Source organism: Ruditapes philippinarum, unplaced genomic scaffold (genome assembly GCF_026571515.1).
Source record: "Ruditapes philippinarum isolate M1 unplaced genomic scaffold, ASM2657151v2 ctg4118_1_1_1_1, whole genome shotgun sequence".
Lineage (NCBI taxonomy): Eukaryota > Metazoa > Mollusca > Bivalvia > Venerida > Veneridae > Ruditapes > Ruditapes philippinarum.
In genome coordinates this window covers 110,134-138,125 of record NW_026860453.1, presented here as the reverse complement: position 1 = coordinate 138,125, position 27,992 = coordinate 110,134, and the positions used below count along the sequence as shown (strand labels likewise).

Here is a 27,992-nt window from a genome sequence, read left to right as displayed (position 1 = left end):
CTGGGTGTTATTAATGTCTGACCCTATCAAAATCCACAAAGACAGAATACAGGTTAATGATACTTATGAATACAATAAATGACTTTTGCACAAACAATCACGATGTTTAAAGTCATGATAGTGATAAATAATTGCCTCCCTTTGTTAAAACCATAACTTATTATATAATGATAAAATAGAGTCAAATTGTTCCAGCTGAAGAAACTAGTAAAGTCATGTTGACAAAACAGGCAAAATATGTTCTATACGGAGTAATAGTATAAAGTGCATAATTTAATTAGTCATGTTACAACTTATATTTATTTGTTTGTCAAATAGTTCCTCTGAAATTATTGTATCGTTATCTGTAAAGACTTATGATATTATTCTTATGTGTACAATTCATTCACGCGAAGTACGACAGTCAATGACCTTAGGCCAACGTGATATTTTATCAGCTTCCTTGTTCCTTGACTTTTGTTTCAAATATGTTTGTGTAGTTAACACAATTTAGAGCAAATCAAACCATTGCTTAGAATAACCTTTCATTCTTTAAAGAGGACGTAGAAAAGTAATTGGAGTACATATAATATGCAAATCATTGTTTTATTGCTCGTTAATATATTTTTTCAGAAAGAAAGAACACGCATTTCAGCAATTAAAACGGAATAGTAGAAATTAGTTTTTAGTATGAAGATATTTTCAATCTTATTTTAACAATCACTTGTTAAAGTAATTTATCAACAGTTAAAACTATTTCTATATAACTTGCTTTTAATCAAAGTTTAGAGTTATATAGATGCTTTAATGTTTATAACTTGACGGATGTCGTAAAGGAATCATAATAAGAAATCATTGTTTTTTGGGTTTTTTTTTTTTTTTTGTCAAATTTAATCTATATCTTTTATCAATGTTGTATGTATACAAAACGTGTCATGCAAAAAAAAAAATTAACTGGTAAACACTTTTCTTTAGAAATTGCTCCTTTGGGATCATTTTACTTCGAGGACCAGACAAAAAGAAACAACATGGCTACCAAAGACGCCAAAGTGGCACTTATTACCGGAATTACCGGCCAGGTAAAATATTCTATACATGTTTGATTGAAAAAAATGTTGATGTCATAATATTCTTTTAATTTCAAATATATGACATGTAATTCAGTGTCATTGTAGTTTGATTTTAATTTCCGTCTAACATGACCATTTGCCGGATATCCGTGTTCTGTCTAAATTATACATTTAGGTAGCACTCCACACTAAATTTCAAGTTTGTGCCGTCAGTGTCCTACAAGCAATATGTCTGATAAATCTGATCCCAAACTACACAACCTGGAAAAAGAAAACACATTTTGTTAAGAACATATATGTCATAACATTGCAAATCTGTAATGAAATCATCCCATGTGCAACAGTCAGGCAGTTAAAAAAAATTCCAATTCATTCCGTAAAAGCCAAAAGTCTATAGTGGGTCAGAGACCCAAAACAACATTTTTCATCCCTTCAGCAAAAAATACCTGGCTGCAAATATACGGGCTACAGAAACTGTCACTGCTTTAGCAACTCCCTATACATGCAAAATATCACAAAGAAATAGGTGCTTGGCCTTGTAGATTTTTTGGCAATCTCCTGGATTAAACCCCTATGTATTTTTCAGGTGTAAAACTTGTATTAATACACTAAAGAAAATGGAATGAATCTTATATAAACTCCTGGTTTAGACCCCGGGGTCTAATCCAGGATATAGCCAATTTTTTGCTATTGCTGAAAGTTTGTACCCCCCTGTAAAATTACTTGTTTTCACCGAGCATGCTGTTTAAAAGCAATGTTTACAAACAATGGCGGCCTTGACATCTATAATTATTATAGTCTTTGAAATATGAAATTTTTTCAAAACGGCTTATATTAAATTTTTTTGATATATATGATCAGTACATGTGCTGGGATTGACAAATATGCTTTTTATTTGGATTTTAAAGGCGTTTTGAGCTCCACAACCCAAGTGTCTGTGACTATAGCCTGCCAGTGTCATTTTTTTGAAATTAACAACTTTTCAAAAGACACACTAGTATCCATTTTGCAAATGTTTCCCCCAAAATACAGTCTAGTTACTAGTAGTTAGTAGTATTGTTTGTACTTTATATTGGCATTATTTTATAGAAAAAAAGAGTAAAAACTTGGCTCATTTCAACACACTGTAGTGTATGTGACCTTTTAATTGACAACTTGTTTATATACTAGTCGTACTTACTGCACTATATTTTAGTTTATATCAGAGGAATATTTCCTTGTCATATTTATTACCCTCTCAAATATCAAATAGGCTGTCATATTGCATAATATTGCATTTAAAAAAAATCAAACTGTTCTGTTTTACATTGTCTTGTGTTACCTACCAAAAAAAAAATGGTACCAAATTGGTATGAAAAGAATTCTGTCCACAACTTTAAAATTGGTAAAAATCTTGTGTACTTGAGGAAAGAAGGCATTTAAAATCCACATTGATAAAAACTGAAAATCATATTGTCACATTCTAGCCATGGGACCGACAAAACAGTTGAATATCGAAGCATTTGAGTCCTATGCGGAGTATGCCTATGGACATATTTTCTAGTTGTCATATGTAAATGACATGATTGTAACTATAATAAATTGCACTCTTGAGAATTCCTTTAAAAGTAAGACATGTTTAATTATAATACTAGGACTTGGACAATAGGTAAGTTATTATTAGAGCTTTTAGGCTTCATTATATGTATTTTGAAAATTATGTACACTTATATATGCGATCAAAAATTATAGAATTTTGATTAGTGATAATTTGTACAGTGTAAAAATCATAAAATTAGAGTGGTAGCAAAGTTAAGAAATAAGATTTAAGGTTCTACTGTGGGTACAGTGGAACATTAAATTGGGTTTTATTTAACCCCATTGCTTTTAGTGAAACATTATTATACCCTAAATGTATACTACAGTACAAATGTATACGCAAAGAAGCTTACAATGTACATTTGACTAGTTTAGTACTGTTTACACATGGGATTTATAACATGGTATTAAATGATAGATAATTAGCTTTAACATTTTACACTTGTATAAAAACAGTAAGCACTGGCTATAATTACTATTATCTAGATTAAACGTTAAGTCTTCCTTCTATAAGTGGAAGTTTGGGCGTCATTTACTGTACTCTTTGATTTTAGCTTTTGACTTCCAAAATTATTTATAATGTTTTTCCTTCCTTACCTATATCATATGACTTCCAATGTCAGACATTTTGCAGTCTTTTACTCTCAAAGTTTGGGAGTGATTATAATGGAAGCCCTGAGCTTTAAATTTCATGTTAAGGTTTATTTGTCAAAATCCCTCAAAGACAAATAATGTTGTTGGGTTCAAATCCTGTCAGTGGCAATTCGTTGTTTCCTTGAGCAAGAAACTTTACACTTATTGCTCAGTACTGGTTGGTTCCAGGAACGGATTTGAAAGTGTGTCTTTTAGCTTTTCATAAGCTTCCCACACAATCGAACATAAAATAGATTCTGTATAAACCAAATAATGTTGTTGACAGTTCTATATACATGTACTTGTCTGTAATTGTAAAGTTCAGCATGCCATCTTACAGACAGCTCTTAAAGTCTTTAATTTTCTTCTCAAACCCAATTCAGTTACATAGAGAATATTTGTTAAGTTCAGTGTAAGATCGGAATATATTTCACCGAGTGAGCACCAAAAGGTATATTTCACGAGTGGCGCAGCCACGAGTGAAATATGAACTTTTGGTGTTCACAAGGTGAAATATATTTCGATCTTACACTAAACTAAACAAATTTTCTTTTTTATTACATGCAAAGAAACGTTTTAAAAAGACATAAAACCTGATATTAATGAAAAGCGCCAAATAATAATACAAGGTGACGTCATTTACGACGTCACGTCATTAAGTTGGTACCCAGTACTGTGCACGCTGGTATTTCACTGAAACAACGTGAGGGGCTTAAATTCAAAACAGTGAAATTATCAAAGTGGTAATTTCACTGTTTCAAACAGTGAAATTACCAGTTTTATATCACTGATATATTTCTATAAACCACCGAAAAGCATGTAATAATATTGAATATTTAATGCAATTGTTGCTTGATCTTCCAATAGTCTCTAGACATAGCAAATTATGCAGTACATGATTGTATATTAACTTATGCAGGAATGCACACATGGTACATTAAGAGATATGAAGAATTATTATATTTTGTGCACCATCTGCTAGTTTCTGTAATAAACATTTTGTCAATCTTACATTTTCTTTTTTGTGTCATTTCTTATTTGGTAGCAGCTCATGATTAGAGAGAATTTGTTGTGATCAAATTGTATAAATATTTCATTTTGCCAATTTTAGTAAAAGTTATTGTTCTAAGGCTTGTATATTAAATTGAAACTTTTTTCCAAACTCATGTAAAATGTAATTTAATAAGCCCTTTTAATGTTTCTGTCCCACCCCACCACTTTGACCTCTAATGTTGTACATTGTAAAGGGTATATTTTGCCTGAACTTGTTTAATATGATATATTGATCTTTTAAAAACACTTGAATTTAAGCTAAACAAAAAATTATAAGAGTGTGGTAACAGTTTATTATTCATTTTGAACTTCCAATGTTAAAAGATTTGGAATGACAAAACAACAACAACAGCAACAACAATCTTTTGCAGGTATCTTCATTCTATTCTCTCTGAAAAAGGATGGTTTGTATTTTAGGAAAGTGATTCAGTTTTAAAATTTTATTCAACTGCAAGAAATTATTTAATTCTTCTCACACTCGTGGTAGATAACATTATGTATAGGATATCGACTGAGTACGAAGTCTTTCTGTTTAGGAAAGACCTGGTCACGAATTTCATGTGACACCGAGAGCGCGTAGCGCTCGAGGTGTTTCATGAAATTCGTGACGAGGTCTTTCCTAAACAGAAAGATCGATGTACAAGGCCGATATCCAACTTACACACCGTTAAAACTATATTGGCTTGAGCAATGCCTGATCCGAAGCATTTGATGAAATGCACAAATATTATTTTTAACACAACGCATATACAGGTAAGCTTTTATCAACATTCTGCTTAAATACAATATATTTTTTGCATTTAAATTAATTTTGCTTTCCCCTTTAAAATCAAAAAAGCTAAATGTGCAATTTGTCAATAATAAAGTGAACAGACTGTATAGAAGGTGTGTTAAAGAATGAATGTTAATAGTATTTCGTATCGGACAATGCAGATTCTAGGACATTTGCCCCGGACAGTTGCCCTCCGGATGTTGCCCCCTCTTTTCCGTTGTGATTTGTCACTTGTCATCTCGTGTCTAGATTTTTTAGTATTATTTGTTTATGGATGCTATTTTGACTTTCACAAATTTGCGCGAGTTTTTGTGTATTTAAGCACCATGAAATTTCCACAATAGGCGATGAATTATGGTAGCAAACAATTCAACAATAAAATATTTTTTTTAAACAGGGAGGGGGGGGCATATGTCCGCCCCTTCCAAAGATAAGAGGGGGAAAATGACCGCCACTGCAAAAAGGGGGCAAACTTTCGAGGGGGCAACTGTCCGAAGGGCAATGTGTGGATACCCAGCAGACCACGAAAGACTTACATATGTATATTGTTGGCAAGTGTAAGATACATAAACTGAAACTATATTTTATGTAGCAGATTATAAAATGTTCTGGAATAAAATATGATCGTTCATCATAAAATGTTTTAAACTAAATCAATTATAACTTTATTAACATTTTAAAATCGTAATGAGTATGCTGTGATTTCTGCTTTATAGTTTCATAGATATGAACTTGAAGCGTCCATTTTGTTATATTATGAACTTAATGACAGAATAACTATTACTTTGTAAATGACGCGATTATATAAATGTTAAATGTGTCCTAACTTTGATATGCTACCCATTATTTTTATACAAAGATTGAATATATAGGGATGCTGGAATAATTTCTTAGTTAAAAGGGTTTTAATATTTGATGGCATTTCATGTTTTCTTTGTCTGCGCATAGACAGGTCTATTTTTTCACGTGTATTTAATGACCGGGTCTGTCTGACTAGAACAGACCTGTGCACGTGCAAAAGATAGACCTCATAACGGACTTTCTTTTGTTTAAACAGGTCTATCCGAAAAATATAGACCTGTCACAAACAATAGAGGAGGTGTGTAAAACTGGGTCAAAGGATTACATTTTATAGGAATGTGTTTTAAAATTTGATAGTGAAAGGAAAATTTATTTCTTTTGCAGAATAGATTATTTACATTTGTCTATACACAATTAGAAAAGACATTTATCTATACACGATTGAATTTCTTGGTTGCTAAGGTATAGATACTTTAAAATTACTGATAATCGAGGACTTGTTTGGTTATGTTGTTGAAAGTGACTGTAGTCATTGAAAGCTGATATAACTTTTTTTAGTCACTGACATTATTTGTAGGTTGAACAGTCATGAAGCCCTACTTTGCTACATATGAAATTGAGGGAATTTAGCCCTTCAACTACATAAAATATCTGAAATGGACTTGTGCATCTTTCAATCTGGACAAAATGATGAAGCCATTCATCAATTTTAGGGAAAATTTCAAAATATGTACAGCTTGAATAGAGCACAGTGAGGACTTTGATCAGATGGCCGCAATGGTAGCCAGTAATCTTAGGGTTTATATCAAAATATATGTCTCTATATTGAGAAAATCTGTCTGTTTTTCAGCTAGCATTCAAATATTTGAATAAATTTGTCAGACAGATAAAAAAAATTGTGTTTTTTTAAACCTTTGTGGCAATACTAAGTTGCCAATGATATTATACTTTTGGTATATATATGTAGAGTTGTACTGGGTCAGCCTGTTATTCTAGACTCCATAACATTTTTTTACGATGGCTCCTTATTTTAAAATAATATATTAATAGTGATATTAACTATGGTAAAACCAAGACATGTTAGGTACTCAAAGGAGGGAAGCTAAAGTTATACTGTTGAATGGTATTTATATCAGGCTTCGCGAAACTGCTGAAACATTTGCCTGACATTTGGTCAGACAAACTTTCAATTCTTGTCTGACCGAAAGAACTTTTGTCTGACCGAATTTTTTTCCCAATTATATGTATATGGTAATACCTTTGTGTTTTTTTAAAGACATAGGATTTTTTAAAGATTTGCAACACAATTTTATTCTCTTAAATAAAACATCAGTTTATCCAGATTGATGGACTCTGTCTGGAAATTTAAACATTCATGATCAAAATTATCATCATCATATGATCTTTATAAAATTTTATGGACACAAATGTAAATCTACATTTCATCTTATTTTCTTCCTCGGTTAAAAACCAACCACAAGCGGCCATTTTCCATTTACCCACAAATTTCTCGGCAGGCGCCTGGACTCGTATTTCTTTTGTTTCGCTTTTTTCCTTCATTAGATAATTTACGTTTTTTGCCTGGCGTAGCGCCAACGTAATAATTTAATAATGCAGTAACACCGACATTTTCGGGTCCCGAGTACAAGATCATCAAAAGTTGTATGTATCTAGAATTTGATTGGACACTAAAAATGAAACGGTATTCATACCGGACATAAGGTCCGGAACTCGGAAAAAAATATCGGACCGGCCTGATTTTTCTCGGACATGTCCGACGGTCCGGCAACTTTCGCGAAGCCTGTTATATTATAATGGCTTAACTCTAACCCATAAAATACTTACAAGCTTCATTTAGATTAGTTATACATGTATATTGTAACAGTCTAACAGATGTTGATCATAATATGCTACAAACATAATACATTTAATAATATGTAAAAGTTCTTTTTAAAGTTTATAGGGCTTTTTTATCTGTGTTTTTCAAATGCATATTTAAACAATTCTTTGTAAAAAGTATTTTTTATATCTTATTGTTTTCTTCTTAAAGGAACTCCACTGAGGTTTTTTGACATGATGGGACTGAAAATATTTTTTCTTGATCAATTGACCATTTGAAGTAGGTTTAGACCACTAATTTTTTTGCAAAATTTCAGATCATTCGTGCACTTCGTTTTTTCAGAATACTTATTCAAATTGTAAAAAATGACCCAAATGAAAAGCGTTTAAACGCTTTTCACTCAAATCGGGTTAAGAAGAGCATAAAAATACGATTTTCAATTTATTTCAAAGTATATTTCTTAAGTTTCTCTGCATATATTTCTTTTTATATTTCTATTTGTCATTTATATAAGAAATTCAAATGTTATGATTTTAGGCTTTTAAACCTCAGTGGAGTCCCTTTAAATATTAGAATTTAATGATTTTAAAACTTTTAAAAAAAGGGACAGTGTTCACTGTTCAGGCAGTATTTCAATAATTTGATGTGTGTAGATAAAAGTTGTCTCCCTTGCAAAAAAAAAAAACCACACTAGTTTTTGCCCTAAACAGACTTTAACCCGATGTGATATTATACTGGGGATGTCAAATTTTGTTATCATCAAAGGATCTGGGTGAATTTTCTCATAAGGGCTGAATGGCTCATTAATGTTTCATGAAAGAATGTATAGGTTTTCAAATAAAGATCACAACTTTAGCTAAGACTGCCCCGTTTAACTGTTTCTGTAGGGGAAAAAAATGTACTGTATGTATATCACTGTTAAAAAAGCCGGGTCTTAAAAAAGATATTGAATGAAAACAGTGCCCTTTTGCGTAATTATTTAAGTGATCTATTGCATGTACATTTTTTGGTTAAGGTAGAATACGCAGTGTTAAAGTATTAGGATAATTCAAAACAGTATTTCATGCATGCAATATATGAACTCATAATGTTGAAAATATGATTTTCGTTGAAGCTTGACGATAGAAAATTTGTCATTACCAATAATTCGTACGAAGGTGCTTACGTGTAACCTGACTTCATGTTTTATAAAAAGGATCTAAACTCTTAACTTTTGTATTTATTTTATTTCCCTAAGTATTCACATTTCACTTTGTGTTCATTTGGATAGGATCTTGTTTTTTTTTTAATCACAAATTTTTGTGAACAAATTTATACTGTGGTGAATAGCAAGAGAGTAAAATTTTACGGGATGATTTCAAGTTTATGTGAAAATTTCAAGTTTGTGTCATAATATTGGTGAAAATATTCAAAAGAGGTAACGTTTGAAGAGCTATAATAGTGCGCATGTACATAACTTGTATGATATTAAATATCTGAAGTAGAAAACACGTTACAACGACAATATTAAATTAAGAACAGATGTTGACTGTATTGATAACTAATATTGGGAATGTGTATTAATATTTATGGATAAAAAAGCCACTATTTATGTATTTACAGAAAGATAGAGGAAAAAATATCATCCTAAATTGACTTCATTTACATACGACGTGTCACACAGAAAAGGGGGTATAGATTTTAATGTTATGTGATTAAGACAATAGGAATTGTTTGTTTCATATGTGAGCTTATATAGCACTGTGACTGACTGAGAAAAAAATTGAAGAAAGGAAATAATCAAAGGAAAAAACAAAAAAGTCAAAAGTTACATTGTCTCTGATTAAACGGGCATATGAAATAACTTTCTGACGAATAAATATTAACACTAAACAGGATTGCAAAGGAAAACAATTCTTGCGCTGGATTAAGTACTTTTATTGGTAATATCCTATTTAAATACAGCTGTTGATTAAGGCAAAGTTGGTTTTACAGAGAAAGCACGTCTGTTTGATTGATATAAAGAATACATATTAAGGAATATTAGCAAAATATGGATGATCGTAAAATTGCTCTGGTAACGGGTGTTACTGGCCAGGTATGGAATATTAGAGTTATTATTAATTTATATTATTGTAATAATTGTTAATTGACTATATACATAAATATTAAAAAAGATTTATATTTGAGGTGACATTTGATCGCAAAAATATTGTTTATAGTTATCACAATTAAAAAAGCTACAGAATACATAGACTAAAACAAATTTAGCTGTATATTTCATTTAAAAATTGAGTGGAACATGCAACAAATAATTGGTAAAACAACAGTATTAGAAGGGGAATGTTATTGCTCCGGAATGTTTTAATCTGTTTTTATAAACAACATGCATGTGTTTTGAATAACACATACATTGCCTGCATGTTACAACGTTTTCGAGAAATTACTTTTCCGAGAAATTAGCATAAGAATAATTTATAAAAAACAATGTTTTTGTAGTGTTTTGAACTTTTACAAAAACTTTTCATCAAATATAGCTTTATGCTCTTTAATACTTTAGTTTAAATTTGAATCCCAATTGGTGTAAATTGAATACTTATTTATATATGAAAAACATGTCAAAATAGATACATATTCTGATTTAATTTTATGTATGCAATTAAGATATGATTTTGTTAGACAAATAAATCTAGAAAATGTAAAATTAAATACCAATAAAATTATTTCAGAGTCAAAAAAGACTGCATTGTTCTTAAATTAACAATGTACATTCACCCACCTGCCCCAAAAAAGTTTCCCCTACCCCCCATCCCCCCCCCCCCCAATAGTCAGACAGTCTCAGTCTGGATATATTGTATTTTGTTATAGTTAATAGTCCTAAAAGTAATTGTATCACATTTTAACTTAAATGGACCGTTTTCTCCATTTCTAAATCTTCCCCTACAAAACATCTGATTTTCCCCTCTCTATATATGGGCCCAGGCCACCATTCCTTAAATAAGGTAAAAGCACTGTGTCATGGTGTGTATATTAAAGAATCAAAACTTACGATACTAAAATGTAGATATTTAGATTTTATTAAAGTTTGCTCAGGTAAACTATGTGTAAATTATGACTTCTGATCGCAATCAGACTATTTTCCATGCTTGTGAATTAATAGAAAAATTTCCATACCAATGATTTTGCAATAAACTGGAGATACGCCCTTCAAAGTAAGGAGAATAAGTTATACACAGATAAAAGGGAGCCAACCTAATATTTAATCTACCTTTAAATTTCATTTCAAAAGGTTCTTTCAACACCTCAGATTATACAAAATGTATATATTATATTGAACAATGTTCGCTCATTTACATATTATGCTGTAAATTAAGGTACGCATGTACAAATGAAGGAGTAGCGAAGGGTTTTCTCGAGATTTGAATTAGGTATGTCTAGCGTGTTAATCCTTATGCGAACATAGGGATAAATACGTTGATCAATGACTGATGTAGAATTAAACGTATGTTATTATGTAATATGTTAATTTCTTAGGGATGAGGGAGAATTTGATGCATACAATTAATACGTTGTCATTTTTCCCATTTTGTCTAAAATATCTTAAAATATTACCAATTTCATTGGGTTGTGTCATGTTCCCAGAGTGTGAGAAAACATACAGGGACAAGTTATGTAATTCTGCCTTTCATTATTTCTGAATTATGTCTCTTTGAAAATGTGGAATTGCGGGGAATGTTTTTGTTTTCTATGTAGATCAAGGTTTTTAGTAAATTGTGAGATTTTTTAAGTTAAGGTCTTTGGAACACACTATTTAAACAAACAAGGCATTTTAACCTATCTAAAAAAAGAATTTAGACATTCAGAAATTAATTTTATTGTATAGTGAATTATAGGTGATAGAATAAAATAGATCAAAGAAACATCTCTTCAACCATGTGCAAAAAGGTTAAGTTAGATATAAAAAACAGATGAAAAGTTCACTGCAGTATTTGTGAAAACATGAAACCTGAAATTTGAACATATTATGTGATTTATGTCAATTTATCAATTTATATTTTAGGATGGTTCGTATTTAGCCGAGCTTCTGATCAAGAAGGGATATGAGGTAAGAACTTTGTAGAAAAAAAAAATCCAAATTGAGTTATATAATTTTACCTTGACTTAATACACTAGCATGTATGTACATGTACCTGTAAGATTCACATATTGTCACATAAGTGCACTAACTCGGGTTAACTCCTATTAAATTTTACAAGGAGTTAACCTGTTACTGCACTAAGGTGTCTTATTGTGTTTAGAATTATAATACAATGTCACAAGGTCTTTTAAGTTCTGCCCTTATTTAGCTGAATTTCAAAAATGTATTTGCCTAGCTTTGAATTTTGAAGAGTCCATTTGAAGTTTAAAGAGTTTTCAGTATCAAAATAAAGTATTTTATTTACTAGCAGTATAGAGCCTAAGCAGGCCACATGGATGAGCAATGCTATCCTGGCTCAGTACTTATGCAAACAGAGGCTTATCATTTTTCAATCTTAACCTGCTGTTTTTAGCTCGACTTTTCTATGAAAAGGGGAGCTATCCTACTCGCCCCGGCGTCGGCGTCGGCGTTGGCGTCACACCTTGGTTAAGTTTTTCGTACCACCCCACTTTATTTCAGAAGTATTACAAGTATGGCTTTGAAACTTACCATACTTGTTCACCATCATAACCTCCATCTACAGACAAGAGTACATAACTCTGTCAAGGTTTTTGACAGAATTATGGCCCTTTTTTGACTTAGAAAGTGTATTGAGCTTGGTTAAGTTTTTTGTACCACCTCACTTTATTTCAAAACCATTGGAGGTATTGCTTTGAAACTGACCATACTTGTTTTTACCATCACGACCTTCATCAAGAGACAAGAGGACATAACTCTGTCAAGGTTTTTGACAGAATTATGCCCCTTTTTGACTTAGAAAATACATTGAATATGGGTAAAATCCACTTATTGCCTTAACCCTTTGAGATATTGCTTTGAAACTTTTAATGCTATTTCACATCATTACCCCCATCTGTACGCAAGAGAAGGTAACTCTGTCAAGGATTTGTTTTAAAAATTAAGGCCTTTTATCGACTTAGAATCTTGGTTAAGTTTTTAGTACCAGTCCACTTTTTGACTGAACTGTTTGAGATATTAATTTGAAAGTTGGAATACTTGTTTACAATCATGATTCCCAAACATGTCCAGGAGAAGGTAATTCTGTCAAAGATTTTATTTGAATTATGGCCCTTAACTGTCAATGTTTGTATTATAGGCAAGCACTAAAAAACTTAAAAAATCTAAAAAAATTCATTCCTATCCACTTGTTCACTTTACCATAAATTATGTCATATAAACATTGCTGTAATATTCAAGGGTATCAAACAACTAGTTCACTTTAAAAATACAGAGATTCTTGTATTGCCTTTTACTGCAAAAACTTTTTTTATTGGCAAGCAATAAAAAAGTCGAGCGCGCTGTCTTACGGACAGCTCTTGTTCTTGGATGGACTCTTCCAGCTTCCATTCTAGAACTGTCCATTTTCAATTTCGGGGATACCAAGATTAAAAGGCAGCCAACTGTGGAGAGAATTTAGCTTTAAGTTCACTTTATCATGATATTGTATAAATTTTCTGTATTTTGTGTAGCATTGCCACTTGATAAAAAATATGTTTTAACCAACTGTATAAGAATCTGTTCAGACTGCCTGGATGTGCCTGACTGCACAGGTGGCAAATGTTTGGCTAATCGTTTCTTGTCCAAGCAGGTTAAATGATAGGGTTAAAAAAAGGACATTGTTTTATTCATTGCATGGCTGAGTTTCAAGAAGAAAATTTTACAAATATCTGTATAAACTCAATCAGATATAAGATTTATTTGAACAAAGTCGTCATTTTAGGGTCAATTTATAGTTTATTTTAGTTTAAAAATATCCTAAGTGTCCTGTTTCAAATTTTATAAATTGATATTAAAACATTGGGGCTATTTTACTCAAGGTTTAACCATTTTGCTTGCAAGTACATATTTATTACCTTGGAGGGGTTTAAACAGAAACTTCACTTATAATCAAGCACTGGGAAAAGAAAGAGCATGTCACTGCTCACTGATAGTTCTTGTTTTTATCCAACTTGATCATTTTAAAGGGCATTTTATTAAAAATATTATATAAAGATTTTAGATTTATGAGATACGCTTGATTTGCAAAGTTTCAAGATGTTTACTTTTGAATTTCAAATTATCAACTCAAGATATTCAACTGGAAATGAGGATTTATTATATAAATTATATAAATCATATAAAAATTGATTTTATACATTACCTGGTGAAATTATATGAGCCACGCCAGGACAAAACAAACATAGTGCGTTTGCAACCAGTATGGATCCACAGACCAGCCTGCGCATCCGCACAGTCTGATCAGAATCCATGCTGTTCGCTATCAGCATCTCTTCTTGTAATAGGGCTTGTAAGCAAACAGTATGGATCCTGACAGACTGCGCAGATGCTGGTAGAAAACGCACTACGTTGGTTTTGTCATGGCACGGCTCATATATTGATTTGCCCAGCTTTGTATAATATGGAATGGTTTACGCAAAGTTTGAGAGATTTTAAGCTACCAACAGTAAAGTGCCTGGGCAGACTGTACATAAATTAAGGCTAGCCTTATCGGTCCTTTACCGATGGTTAATAATTTCCAGATCCAGCATGTTAAAGTGTAAAAAGCTATAAATTTGTGGTCTGTGAATTGTAAAATTACTGTTTATATTGTGATAAAAATGATTACACTACCTACAATTAAAGAAATTTGTTGAAAGCTGAAAGCGCATTGGACATGCGAGAAATCATCGCTAAACCCTGTAAATTTAGCAGTGAAAATATTTTGTTCCGGAACATTTTATTCTGTTCATGTACAATAATCATGTACATAGTATATTAAATAACATAGACATTCTATGTTACAGATCTTTCAAGAATCTACCATTATGTTATGAAAACAACATAATTTTACTGTTTTCACCAAACATAATATGATACACTTTAAGGGCCAACAAGTATAAAAATATTTATGAGTGTTTGTATTTCAGGTACATGGTATTATTAGAAGGTCAAGTTCATTCAACACTGGAAGGATAGAGCATCTGTACACAAACAAAGCTGCCCATAGTGGTGGATGTAAGTGTGTTGTTTAAATCGGTTCATCCAGTCATCCAAATTCTTTTATTCAAACTTTTTATATCAGACTTATTATGTGCATATATCATAATGATACACCGACTGTCAAGTTATGATGGTGGACAAAGAACTTAAATACCCGTCTTTGCACTGTTAATGGATAAGCAAGAATTTTCTATGCAAAAATAAGACAATGTGCTGTGCAAGACACCCAGACCTCTACCTTCAAGGTGAAGGTCACATTTGAAGATCAAAGGTCAACATAGAGATCAAAGGCCAGCATTGTCTGATGGAGAGTATGTTTTGTGTCCGGTCCATAATTTTTAAAGTTACTACTGGCATGCGAGCAGTTCCCGTACAGAAACAGTACCCGTATTTTTCGTTTAACCGCTTGATTTTTACTTGCATCCTTCAAAAATTGATATCAAATCAAGCAGATGCATATACGAGAGAAAATATAAGTGTGTTCAGCAGTTTGTATAAAAAGTTTTCATTTTAAATCACTTTCACCTGTGCGTTGTGAAAACGTAACCTTGTTACCTTTGGGAGATTCCGTCCTTGTGCGCATGCGCAAAAATACTTACATGTGAGGCCTGTGAAAGGGTTTTCCACTAATACCACCTGTGTACAGATAAGAAGGCAATGTGATGAAAACCTGTTTAATGATCAGAATTTTGACCTATATTATTATATTAAATAATTTTATGGCTGTAATAAGTAAAATATCATGCATTAAAGCATGCCATTGCATGTGATTGAGTTGGGGTACCGGTTTAAAGATAGTCCAGCGTTAAGTCTAGACTCTATATCATTAATTGCATCCACCTACCTCTGGGAAAATGGTCTCTTCAACAATTGATGAAAAATATGTCTGATATAATAACATTGTATAATTATAATGGCTTATATTTTATGTATGGGAACTACTTCTCTTCATACAAAATAATGGATAATTCGGTACCCCATATGAAGCCTCATAACTAGGGTTATTCTATGTTTAGAACAAAATGGAATTTCCATAATTTGTGTGACAAGCCGTTGTCAATATTGATGTGTAACATTCAATTTTTTGATGAGTGAGTGTGATAAAAAATAATTTTTAAGTAACTACGATTTTTGTACAGGAACTGCTCTCATGCCAGTAACTTTACAGCAGTTAATAAGGTTGTTTAATGTACATGTGTATATTTATGAGGATGGCTGTAGTTGCAAGTGTCCTGTTTAATAACAGGTTAATACTTACACAGAAGTAATAATATTACACTTCTTAGCATTGGTAAGGTAAAATTTAATGCCTACCATAGAAGATATTAAGTATTCCAAACATTGTTACAAATCATGCATAATTTAATACTTGTACTTATAAATTTAGACATTAAATTTTCATTATTTTAATTGATTTTCAGCCATGCATCTTCATTATGGTGATTTAACAGACAGTACATGTTTAGTGAAAATTATAAGTCAAGTGCGACCAACGGAGATTTATAACCTTGGAGCTCAGAGTCATGTCAAGGTTTGTATACGCATAACTGACCTTTGAGCAAAATTATATCGGGGACTGTAAAAAGTCAGCAGACATTTATTATGCTTTGAGGCTTAAGTATCAGATCATTCGCTCCATTGTGGCTGAGGGGTAGCCCTTAATGGTTGAGGTATAAGAATTAAGTCACCGTTTATCCCTGCGTGATTGAAAGAAGCAACTAAATGGGTTTTGAATAACTGCATCTCTTAGCTCCAGCATGTGTGGTGTTATTGACCCCTGGTGTTGCTTTTAATTTTGTAACACCTTAGATAAGCCAAAATCATCTTTCTTGTTTTGGTGCCATATTTTAGTTAAAGTTTTGCATGTAACATAAATATTTAAAACATCTGAAGGTATTCACATGAAATTGAATACATTTCATCCATATCATAATTGGATGTTACTGTCCATGGCCTATAACTCTAGCATGGACTTTAACTGAATTCATAATTGGATTTTTTGAACTGAAAAAATTCTTGGATAAGTGTTACATGGAAGATCAATCATGCAACATTATTTTAAATGCATTAAAGGCGCTTTGTGAACTTAAGGACATTTTCGGGAGTTTTCATATAGACATAGGCAAAATTAAAACTGTTCTATAGAATTTCTTTAAACTTGGCATGTTGTTAAAATATGATAACAGAAATATTTTAAGTGAAAAGAAAATTGGGGTCACCATTCTCAATTTTGAGTAATCTGCCCCTGAATCAGAATTTTTTACTTATTTGAGGTCATTTAAAGGGCAGATAACTTAAACATATGTAAATAAATTCTTGTTTTACTTCTGGATAATGTTTTTCTTTTTATTGTTGAATACAAAACATAATTACATGCAATTCCTTATATGGTTTCTGTTATTTTTTTTCAATAAAAATAAAGGTACTTTAAATTCATAAAAAATAGGCCAATTTTTAAGAAAAAAATGCACAGGTTAAGAGAAGAAGTGGGGGAAAAAAAACTATCCACTCTAAATTTGTTCTTGAAATTTGAAATTTTGCATATTGACTAAGACGAAGGTTAGGTTCATGAAAATAAGAAGAAAAAAAAGTATTGTTTCTCTTCATTGTAAATTATCTGCCCTTGAATTTAACAAAAAAGTCCAATTCAAGGGCAGATAACTCGAAAATGAGGATGGTGACCCCAATTTTTTCTGTTTAAAATGTTTCTGTTTTCATATTCTAATAACATGCCAAGTTTAAAGAAATTCTATTGAACAGTTTTAATTTTTTGCCTATCTGAAAACTCCAGAAAACGTCTTTTACTAAATTTGTTGGTCAATATCCAAGACTCATAACTTTGTCATGTGCTTTTTTTTAATTTTGTGAATGAAATCTTCATCTTTGTTAATTCTTACATTCTCCAGGCTCTTGTTATACTATCACTTGGGCGTACTGCCCAATTGACAGCTCTTGTTAAGAATATTTTGAAACGAGAAAAATACCAAAAAAAATGTCAGTAACAATGTAAACTTGTGTTTTTTATATTGACTAAAGGGATGAGTTTCATATTAAATGTTGACTTGCCAAGCTGTTGCAATACTTGAGGAGTTGTCTGAATGTCTGAAGTTAGGGATTGTTTAAATCAATTGTTGTAATGTAATCCCTAGTAAATAATGCCAGAAGTCTTGTCAGATTTTTGCTTAATTAAATCCTTCAGTGATTGGCTTTTTTTCCTTTTACTTTTTCCAATTTTTTTTTTATGACGGCCAGCCTTTAATTTAAACTGGGAAAATTGAGCATCCTTCTTAATACAAAATTGGGAAAATTTTATCGAAACTTTTTCAAAATATATGTTTTAGTCGAGAGATAAGAAACATATAAACTTTGCTTTTTATAGAATGTCATATGAGCCTATGAAGTTAAGCTAGTGGGCAGAAATATTCTCAATTTTTGGGAATTAATAAGAATATGTTGGGAATTTTTTTCAACATTGGGGAATAGGCCTGTATTCTGTCTCTTTGTTATGCAGACAGTTCATTGTCCCTTAATAAATGAGAGAAGGAGATTTTAGTTTTTGATAAATATCATGATGTATAGTCAGAAAGTGATATGATGCTGATTGTCATAATCTGAAAAATAGATGAAAGGAAGCTTCACTGAGGTCAAAAAGCCTTAAAACATAAAAACATTGATCAAGTGTAGCACTCAGAATGGAAAATTCTGCAATAGAAATAAAGAAATATTCTCAGAATTTAAATTGAAAATCGATAGTTAGTGCTATTTGTAGCCAAAATCATTGCAATGGTTTTTACCTGTAAATATAATCATTTTGAACAAGAAAAATAATTATTCTGGAAAACGGGGTGTGGGGATCACGCAAGTTATTGATTTAGTTCTTCATTACAAAATACACAAATCTCGGAAAAGTATTTCTAGTCCCTTAGGGTAAAAAAGTCTCAGTTGAGTCCCTTTAACTCTTGTAGCACATTTTACTGAACATGGGCAACCTGCATACCTGTGACAGGTTCCTTAATTTTAGCAGTTTTATAATAAGAACTTGTGTTGATATATTAACATTATTCAGTGCCAGTCTGAAAGTTTGGGAAGTCCATCACACACAAAACATAATGATTAAAGTATAATATACGTGTATAATTGTTGTATCTTTTCCAAATATTTTGATTTTTGTTGAATCCAGGCTGATTAAGTGAATGAAAACCTAAATGTTTTACTTTCTAAGGTATCGTTCGAGCTTGCGGAATACACAGCTAACGTAGATGCCCTCGGTACTCTACGTCTACTTGACGCCATCAGAACATGTGGTATGTCGGACCAGGTGAAGTTCTACCAGGCGTCAACCAGTGAAATGTTTGGAAAGGTTCAAGAAATCCCACAGAAAGAGACAACTCCATTCTATCCTAGATCTCCATATGGTATGCTTATTAGTGCCTTAATGGTTTCAGTGTTTTGCGTTTATGAATTAGTACAGGAATGAACTTTGAGTAGTCCTTTGAAAAAGAGATGGATATTGTTTCAGATCACCGAAAAAGATGTCTGCCATAGTTAAATATAGAAATAAGCTTTAAAAGACATTTCCTGCTCAATGTCCGGGCATTTTTGACGAAACTTACTAGGAATGATCCTTCAATTGTACTGAACAAAAATGTCTGAAATTGTTCTAGTGCACAAAGCAAAATGGTTTGCAGAGCTAACTTAAAAGAAGAATCTTTTTAATGGAACGTCTTCAAATTAAACTTTGGATGACTTTCAACATGTCATTCTTGCCTGGTATATCAGTTGAACAAATGGTGCTGCTCTGACCAAATGGTTAAGGTTGTTGACCTCTAATCACTTGCCTCTCATAGCTGTAGGTTCAAATTCCATCAAGGACTTTTAGATTCTTTCATGTGAGGAAGCTATCTTGCCAGCTTACAGAACGTTGATGGTTCTGTTCAGGTGCTTTCTTATGCCTGAAACAATGCACACTGGAGCACCTGAGGTCTTCTTTCACCAGTTAAGCTCGAAAGTCACCATATGACCTGTACTGGCTATTGTGATGTAAAACCCAACAAACAAAAAAAATAACAAATAAGTTTAGTAAACCAGGTTTGTCTAATTAGTTGATAATGTGTAAAAGCTATGTGATTGCCATTTTATTGTTACAATATACAAGACTTATAGTCGGAACCTAGAATTTACAATTTAATTTAAACATTTATAAATAACTGTGTATATCCAGTAACGCAAGAATGTGAAAATAACGCAGGAACTGGGAAAAAGTAACGCTGAATCTGTGTAATATAATATGTTGGTCATAAGTGACTGTAATTTTCACATTACCAATATAATAAGCGATGCTTTATTCACAGATATATGAGCCTCGTCACAACAAAACCAACATAATAGGTTTGTGACCAGCATGGATCGAGACCAGTCTGCGCGTCCACCCAGTCTGATCAGGATCCATGCTGTTCCCTATCAGTTTCTCTACTTGTAGTAGAGTTTGTAAGCGAACAGCATGGATCCTGATCAGACTGCGCGGACGCGCAGGCTGGTCTGGATCCATGCTGGTCGCAAACGCATAATGTTGGTTTTGTTGTGATGCGGCTTATATATACATGGTTAAATGCAGAGCTTATTATAAGTTTCAAACATAGATATATGATAAAAGGTAATTTTACTTGTTCATGTTGTCTATATTGTATTTTTTGAATCAATATAGATATCCAAAAACATCTGTTACATAGTATTGTAAAATGTAAATATGTTTTGATTGATTAACGTCATCAATACAATAATGTACATTAGCTAGAATGGTATAAATTTACGTAAGTTATAAAATTGATCTGCCTGTCTAGCAACAAGATATGTACATGTTGGATGTAGCAAAAATCGATATTTCATATAAAATTAAGGAAGTAGGTTTTTTTTATACCCTCGATAAAAATTTCTGCTGATAATGTTTTGCAACTGGTCATCATCCCTACTACCTTATAAGGATAGGGGGCTATCTAACAGTAAACAGAACAAAAGAGAACATTTATGGAGTTCATTGCACAAAAATAGAGAAAGGAGTTAACGGCCCTCTATTAAACATAAGAAAGAAAAAAGAGAAAAATGGCCCTTTATCCCAATTCGGTCACTTGTTCATACTTCTGTGAGCTGTTTTCGTATCTGGTCTGCATGTCTTGAACTGATGGAAGGAAATTAAAACTACTAGTTAAATTGCCAAAAATGTTAACCATAATAAGACGATCTGCAGAGCTGAGCGCAGGTTTGACACTCCTCTCAGCAGAAATTTTAATTTTCATATTGATATCCCCAAAATTTATCATGGACAGTCTGAGAAATGAAAGTTGGGCAAGTCCATTTAAGAAATTTAGCAGGTTAATAGTTAAGACAGGAATTTAGTCATGTCAACACTATGGGTCTTACCATGATTTCTTTCTTCTATGTAGGTGTGGCTAAAGTATATGGATACTGGATTGTAGTCAACTATAGGGAGGCCTACAATATGTTTGCATGTAATGGTATACTCTTTAACCATGAGAGCCCAAGAAGAGGTAATAATAATTCAGTTAACAGTTCACATTTAAAATCATTAAGTAGGAAATTAGTTAAGACAGTTTCAAGTCTGTGCTTTTATTTCAAGTGCATGAAATATAATCTAAATTTTTTATTATTTTTTTATGACCAAAAGGAGAAATAAAATGTGTATTTCATACATGAGAGTAAATTTGTTTGATTTTGAAATAACAAAACAAAAAAAAACTGCATATGTTATATAAAACAATAAATTTTACTTTGCATTTTCTTCATGTCTTTCTTATTCCTGTAACAAGCTTTTTGATGTCATTGTATATATTCATAAGTTTCAACCAAATTGTCTTCAGTTATCAGTCAGGTAGTTTTCAAACTCCAAAGATATTTCTGGTAATATGTTAAATATCCAGCATGTTGTTTCGATTTTGATTGAGTTACTGCTGTATTTCAGGAGAGACTTTTGTAACAAGAAAGATAACTAGGGCTGTAGCTAAGATAACTCTAGGTCAACAAAAGGTGCTAGAGTTAGGGAACTTAGATTCTATGAGAGATTGGGGCCATGCTAAAGATTATGTTGAAGTAAGTATGAAGTTGTTCTTTCTAAAATCTTCTATTTCAGATTCAGGAAAGGAAGATAATCTTCTGAAAAGACATTATTCCCTTTCATTGAGTAGTTTTCAGCTTGTCTGTTTTGAAGAAATAGTTGAGCTATTATGATTGCAGCATGTTATTTTTGTCATTGTGCAAAAAGTTACAAACATGAAATTTTGAAAACTTTATGATCCTTTCAAGGTGCAGTTGATATGCAAGGGGCATAATTCTGAAAGCTTTATTTCTGGAGTAATGCCGCTTTTGAACTTTTTGTCAAATTTGGTTATTGCCCTTAGTAGACATGTGTTAAAATGGCATGTTGTGCTCTTGTCATAGTGACTTCAACTGAATCATAACAAGGAGGCAATGATGCTGAATGGTTCATTTAATCAAATTCAAGTTGCTAATCTTTTGCAGCTAAAGGTTCATGGAAGGAAGCATTCTTGTTAGATTACAGAAAAAATGGCGTTTTTGTTTGGATTCCTAATTGTGTCTAAAATAATACACAGTAGTGCTCCTTATGTTATCTCCCCCCCACTGTCAATGGTGAATTGTCACATGACCTTAACAGTGTTGATATGCCTGAAAATCCAACCCATTCTCTTTTGAAACAAATGAGCCGCGTCATGACAAAACCATCATAATGGGTTTGCCACCAGCATGGATCCATACCAGCCTGCGCATCCATGCAGTCTGATCAGGATCCATGCTGTTCGCTATCAGTTTCTCATCTTGTTTTATGGTTCGTAAGCGAACAGCATGGATCCATACTGGTCGCAAACCCATTATGTTGGTTTTATCATGACGCGGCTCAAATTGTATTTTTTTACTCAGTACCACAATAAGTACAGGTACTTGTAAAAAGGGATTTGTACTTATCATTGCGAAGTACTGAAATAAAGACAGTACTCCAGTTATTACATTGTAAAAGAAATATATAAATACTCTATCCCTGTTCACCTTCCCATCCTATGTCACATAATGCTAATGATGTTTACTTATTTGATTTATTTCTAGGAATATATTTTATCAATGGTTATAAGTCCTGTTGAACCTAGTTTGCCAAACTTTTGATCATATTGTGAAAAAAACTTAATATTTATCCTGGTTAGTGATACAGGGCTATCATTGCATATCATTGCCTTCTTGTTTTACATTAATTTGCAGTTTTTCCTTATTTTGACAAAAAGATCAAAGAAGAGTAACTCTTGATTGTGTGATATAGCAATTTGATCTGAATTACTTCCCTTGCATAACTAAATTTTTATGAGTGAGACTAAATAAAGGATTGGAGCACCACACTAAATACCGTATTCCGGTATATACCGGACAAGGCGCTTGAATCGTAAAATGCCAAAGTCTTGCTGCTTTTTTACGCAACGGAATGAACTTTAATAGGTCTTATTCATCTTTTCACACTGATTTGTGTATGATAATGCATGAAAAATGTTAAAATCAGCGAAAAAAACGATATTTGTCTATTTTGTGATCATGATTTCTGCAAGCGTCTAGAGGTACTTCTCCAATCCTGTATTGAGCTAAATCCAATTTTTATTTCATGTTAAGTTGTCTCCCTTTATCTGTAAGATACAGTTAAAATGTGTAACAAAATAGAATGGTTGGGTATTGCAAAGAGTAAGCATATTGCGATTAAGTGCGATATTTACAGACATACTGCAATAAAGATAAACTTTATTCATACAAAGGCAGTATTCCCATCAGAATACAGTAATAATAAATCAGCAGTTACATAACATCAATGGCATGATATAAGCATGGTATACATGGTATAGGTCTATTAAAAAGTCAATTCTTATTCTTATTCATCATAACATATATTGTGTTTTATTATATACCTATAAAATTTCTCCCTAAATTACACGCAAATATTGAAGCGCAAATACGCTTCAACGGATAGAAATTTCCGTATTATGTTAGTGACAAATACGGTACCATATATGGAAGTGCCGGACTATTTTTGACGTTGGTTCCGATCTTAGCTTTGTATAACGTTGCATTTGGAAACGGGAACCAAAATTATTAAAGGCGTGGCCGGTTTGCAAGAATTACGTATTCATCCGTCAGTCATGAATTTATTTCTTGACAACTACATTTCATTTTCTGAATAAAACGAAAAGGTATATAATAAAAGGAAAATTATGTTATAGTAGCTTTCTGAGACTATGTATTTTTCTACTCGCAACGTTGGAAAATTGATATCTCGCTCGACCTTCGGTCTCGCAAGATATCAATTTTCCACCGCTGCTTGTAGAAAAATACAAAGCCTCAGAAAGCTACTACAACATAATATTCCGTATTTATTATATACCTATAAATTTTCTCCCTAAAATACACGCAAATCTTGAAGCGCAAATACGCTTCGACGGATAGAAATTTCCGTATTATGTTAGTGACAAATACGGTTCCATATATGGAAGTGCCGGACTATTTTTTGGTTTGGTCCCCGCCTTTTATTTGCGTTACGTGGTGTATTGAAACGGGAACCAATACTGCAAAGAGCACTTTGCGGGGAATCCATTGCTATATTTAGTAACGAAATTCCGCTGTCAAAATATATAAACAATCATTTTTTACCGAGTTTTATTCACTTTTTTCAACATTTCAAATGTAAAAAACCTATAATTTTGTCCAAATTTCAAAACCTGTTTAATATACACAAATAACGTTTGCGTTAAAAAAGTGTTCGTGATTTTATAGACCGTCTGCAACTGTACTATATACATGTAGTGGGCGTTACTGTCAATGGTAAAACGTAACGGAGCTCTATCTGTTAAAAATGTCCGACGATTTGTTTGATGATGACTTGGACCTATTAACCCTAACTCAGAATGGGTATTTTGATGTTGTTGAACAATCTGATGAATTGTTTGGCTTTGATTTTGAGGAGGAGGTTTCCCAAACTGACCATGCCAGTGAACTGAGTGTTGACATAGCCAACTCCCTCATAGATCTACATCATCATTCTGATCCAGTTCAGCATGACACTGGTAATATAAATAAAGTTAATCCAATCATCACTGAAACTTTGAATTGTACCACACAGTGTCCAGAAAATCTTGTTGGTGAGCTAAACTGTGGCAAATCAAATACTAACAATCCAACCTTCCTCAACATAACTGATGCAGAAAAAGAAAACTTTGTTATAGGAATGAAAAACAAAAACACTGCAAAAAAAACTGAAACAAGTCTCCGTCAGTTTCAACGTTGGCTGGCTGAGCCACCAAGAAATGATTTGAGGCAAATCTGGAATATAATACCAGCTGAACTTGACAACTTCATTGGTTCATTCTTGCTGTCAATTCGTAAAGTCGATGGGTCAGAATATGAGCCTGATACACTCACCTCATACCACAGAGGCATTGACAGGTAATACAGTAGACTTGTTTTACATCAAAAACTTTTAAACAGCGATTCAAACCGTTCTGTATTTTTTTTCCATTCATGCTTCTACCACTGGTGACCATTTATTCTTATGTGACTCATGAGTCAATCTGCAGAGTGTAGTGCTAAAATAATTGGTCTTCATATGACACAGCTTCCATTCATCCTGTGGCAAAAAAAATATATGTGTTATCTTATAATCTATGTTAATTAAAGCTGTTATGAGTCAAAATATTTTAAGAAAAACAAACTTGAAATTTAAAAAGATTCAAACAATACAAAAGTGAATTCAAGTAATAATTTACATTTTATGTGCGCTTACACTGATTTGACTTTCCCAGTAATTTTAGAGACATTTTTGTATATTTTGACCTCTTTTTGATAATTTATAGAGGATATTCAAGTTTTTTATTTTGATTGATTTTCATCGAGTGGTATGAAAATAAATATTTCATGAGTGCATTAGCCACAAGTGAAATATGGTAATTTTCATGCCACAAGATGAAAATAAATCATGTATTTATAGAAAAAACTTGAACTTTCTGTTTATTATATATACATTTTTCTCTTTTTGACATTAAAATTTGAAAGACTTTCCCTGAAATTTTGTGTACTGGCAGAATTTAAAAGAAATTAGTCCGGCAAGACACCAGTGAAAATACGAAAAATATGTTTTACTGTGGTGAAAAATAAATTTTTACAGTGAAAATGCGAAAAATGAAAATACGCATTTTATTTCATCTATATTTTTCAATATTTCATTTATATAGAGGATATTGAATGAGTGTAAGTTCAATACTGAATTTATTGCACGAGTTGAATAAAATTATATTATGCGAGCCTCTGGCGAGCATAATATTATTTTATCCAACGAGTGCAATAAATTCAGTAATGAACTTACACGAATTTAATATTCTATTTATCACATACCCAAAATAAAGACCGTTTTAAGTGAAATAAGAGCCATTTTTTCATTGACGCGCCTATAGTATGACATTAACATTTAGCGCGTCTTTACACTATGTTTATATAACGCTTATGACGTCACGTCAAAATATATGTACGGCCGTGCAATACCATATTTACGGAGTCGTAAAATCGGCACGGGTGTGTGATAAAAGTATATAATAAATGCAGATGCAATGTGCAATTTGCTTTCTTTGTACACTTCACACTACATTTAAAAAAAATCATGAAAATTGTACATTTTAACTTAAATATGTGCTTCCAGTTTAATCATGAATATTTTACTACTAGATCTCTATTAAAAAGGCATTTACTTGTATTACAAAGGAATGTATTTCTGGCAAAATTTCAATTCCATTAAGATACTATTTTTAGCTCGACTATTCGAAGAATATGAGAGCTATTGTAGTCGCCCCGGCGTCGGCGTCAGCGTCCGCGTCGGCGTCTGCGTTGGTTAAAGTTTTTTGTAAATTCAAATATCTCAATTATTGCTTGAGATATTCAATTGAAACTTACAATACTTATTTATAGTAACAATGTACATCAGATTGACAAGTTGGATAACTCTGCCTACAATATTGACAGAATTATGCCCCTTTTTAACTAAGAAATTTTGGTTAAAGTTTTTTGTAAAGTCAAATATCTCAATTATTGCTTGAGATATTCAATTGAAACTTACAATACTTATTTATAGTAACAATGTACATCAGATTGACAAGTTGGATAACTCTGCCTACAATATTTACAGAATTATGCCCCTTTTTAACTTAGAAATTTTGGTTAAAGTTTTTTGTAAAGTCAAATATCTCAATTATTGCTTGAGATATTCAATTGAAACTTACAATACTTATTTATAGTAACAATGTACATCAGATTGACAAGTTGGATAACTCTGCCTACAATATTTACAGAATTATGCCCCTTTTTAAATTAAGAAATTTTGGTTAAAGTTTTTTGTAAAGTCAAATATCTCAATTATTGCTTGAGATATTCAATTGAAACTTACAATACTTATTTATAGTAACAATGTACATCAGATTGACAAGTTGGATAACTCTGCCTACAATATTTACAGAATTATGCCCCTTTTTAACTTAGAAATTTTGGTTAAAGTTTTTTGTAAATTCAAATATCTCAATTATTGCTTGAGATATTCAGTTGAAACTTACAATACTTATTTATAGTAACAATGTACATCAGATTGACAAGTTGGACAACTCTGTCTATAATATTAACAGAATAATGCCCCTTTATAACTTAGAAATTTGGGTTAAAGTTTTTTTGTAAAGTCAAATATCTCAATTATTGCTTGAGATATTCAATTGAAATTTACAATACTTTTTTATAGTAACAATGTACATCAGTTTGCAAAATTGCATAACTCTGTCTGCAATATTTGCAGAGTTATTTGCCCCTTTGAAACTTAGAAATTTTGGTTAAAGGTCTTCAAAGATATTTACTTGAAACTTTACACATGTACTTAGAGTCATAATTGGAGAGTCATAATTGTATGTCACTGACCAAGTTCCATAACTCTACTCGCATTTAGGCTGATTCATCTCCCCTTTTCTACTTAGTCTCTAGGTTAATGTTTACATGCAAGATTTACATATCTCAAAGATATAT

General features: G+C 32.1%; 1 protein-coding gene across 2 annotated transcripts in view; it reads left to right on the top strand.

Annotated features, from left to right (window-relative positions):
• Window positions 1-941: 941 nt before the first annotated feature.
• LOC132760146 (GDP-mannose 4,6 dehydratase-like) overlaps window positions 942-27,992 on the top strand; it is a 41,233-nt gene continuing 14,182 nt past the window's right edge. The window contains exons 1-7 of one of the 2 annotated variants that reach the window (XM_060752053.1): window positions 942-1,058; window positions 11,766-11,810; window positions 14,810-14,897; window positions 16,304-16,413; window positions 19,105-19,297; window positions 21,323-21,427; window positions 21,859-21,986. In XM_060752053.1, coding sequence (XP_060608036.1) covers window positions 1,008-1,058; window positions 11,766-11,810; window positions 14,810-14,897; window positions 16,304-16,413; window positions 19,105-19,297; window positions 21,323-21,427; window positions 21,859-21,986 — 720 coding nt within the window. In that variant the 5' untranslated portion in view covers window positions 942-1,007. Of the gene's footprint in view, window positions 1,059-9,225; window positions 9,804-11,765; window positions 11,811-14,809; window positions 14,898-16,303; window positions 16,414-19,104; window positions 19,298-21,322; window positions 21,428-21,858; window positions 21,987-27,992 lie in introns of those variants that run through there. The other variant, XM_060752054.1, reaches the window with a different exon arrangement.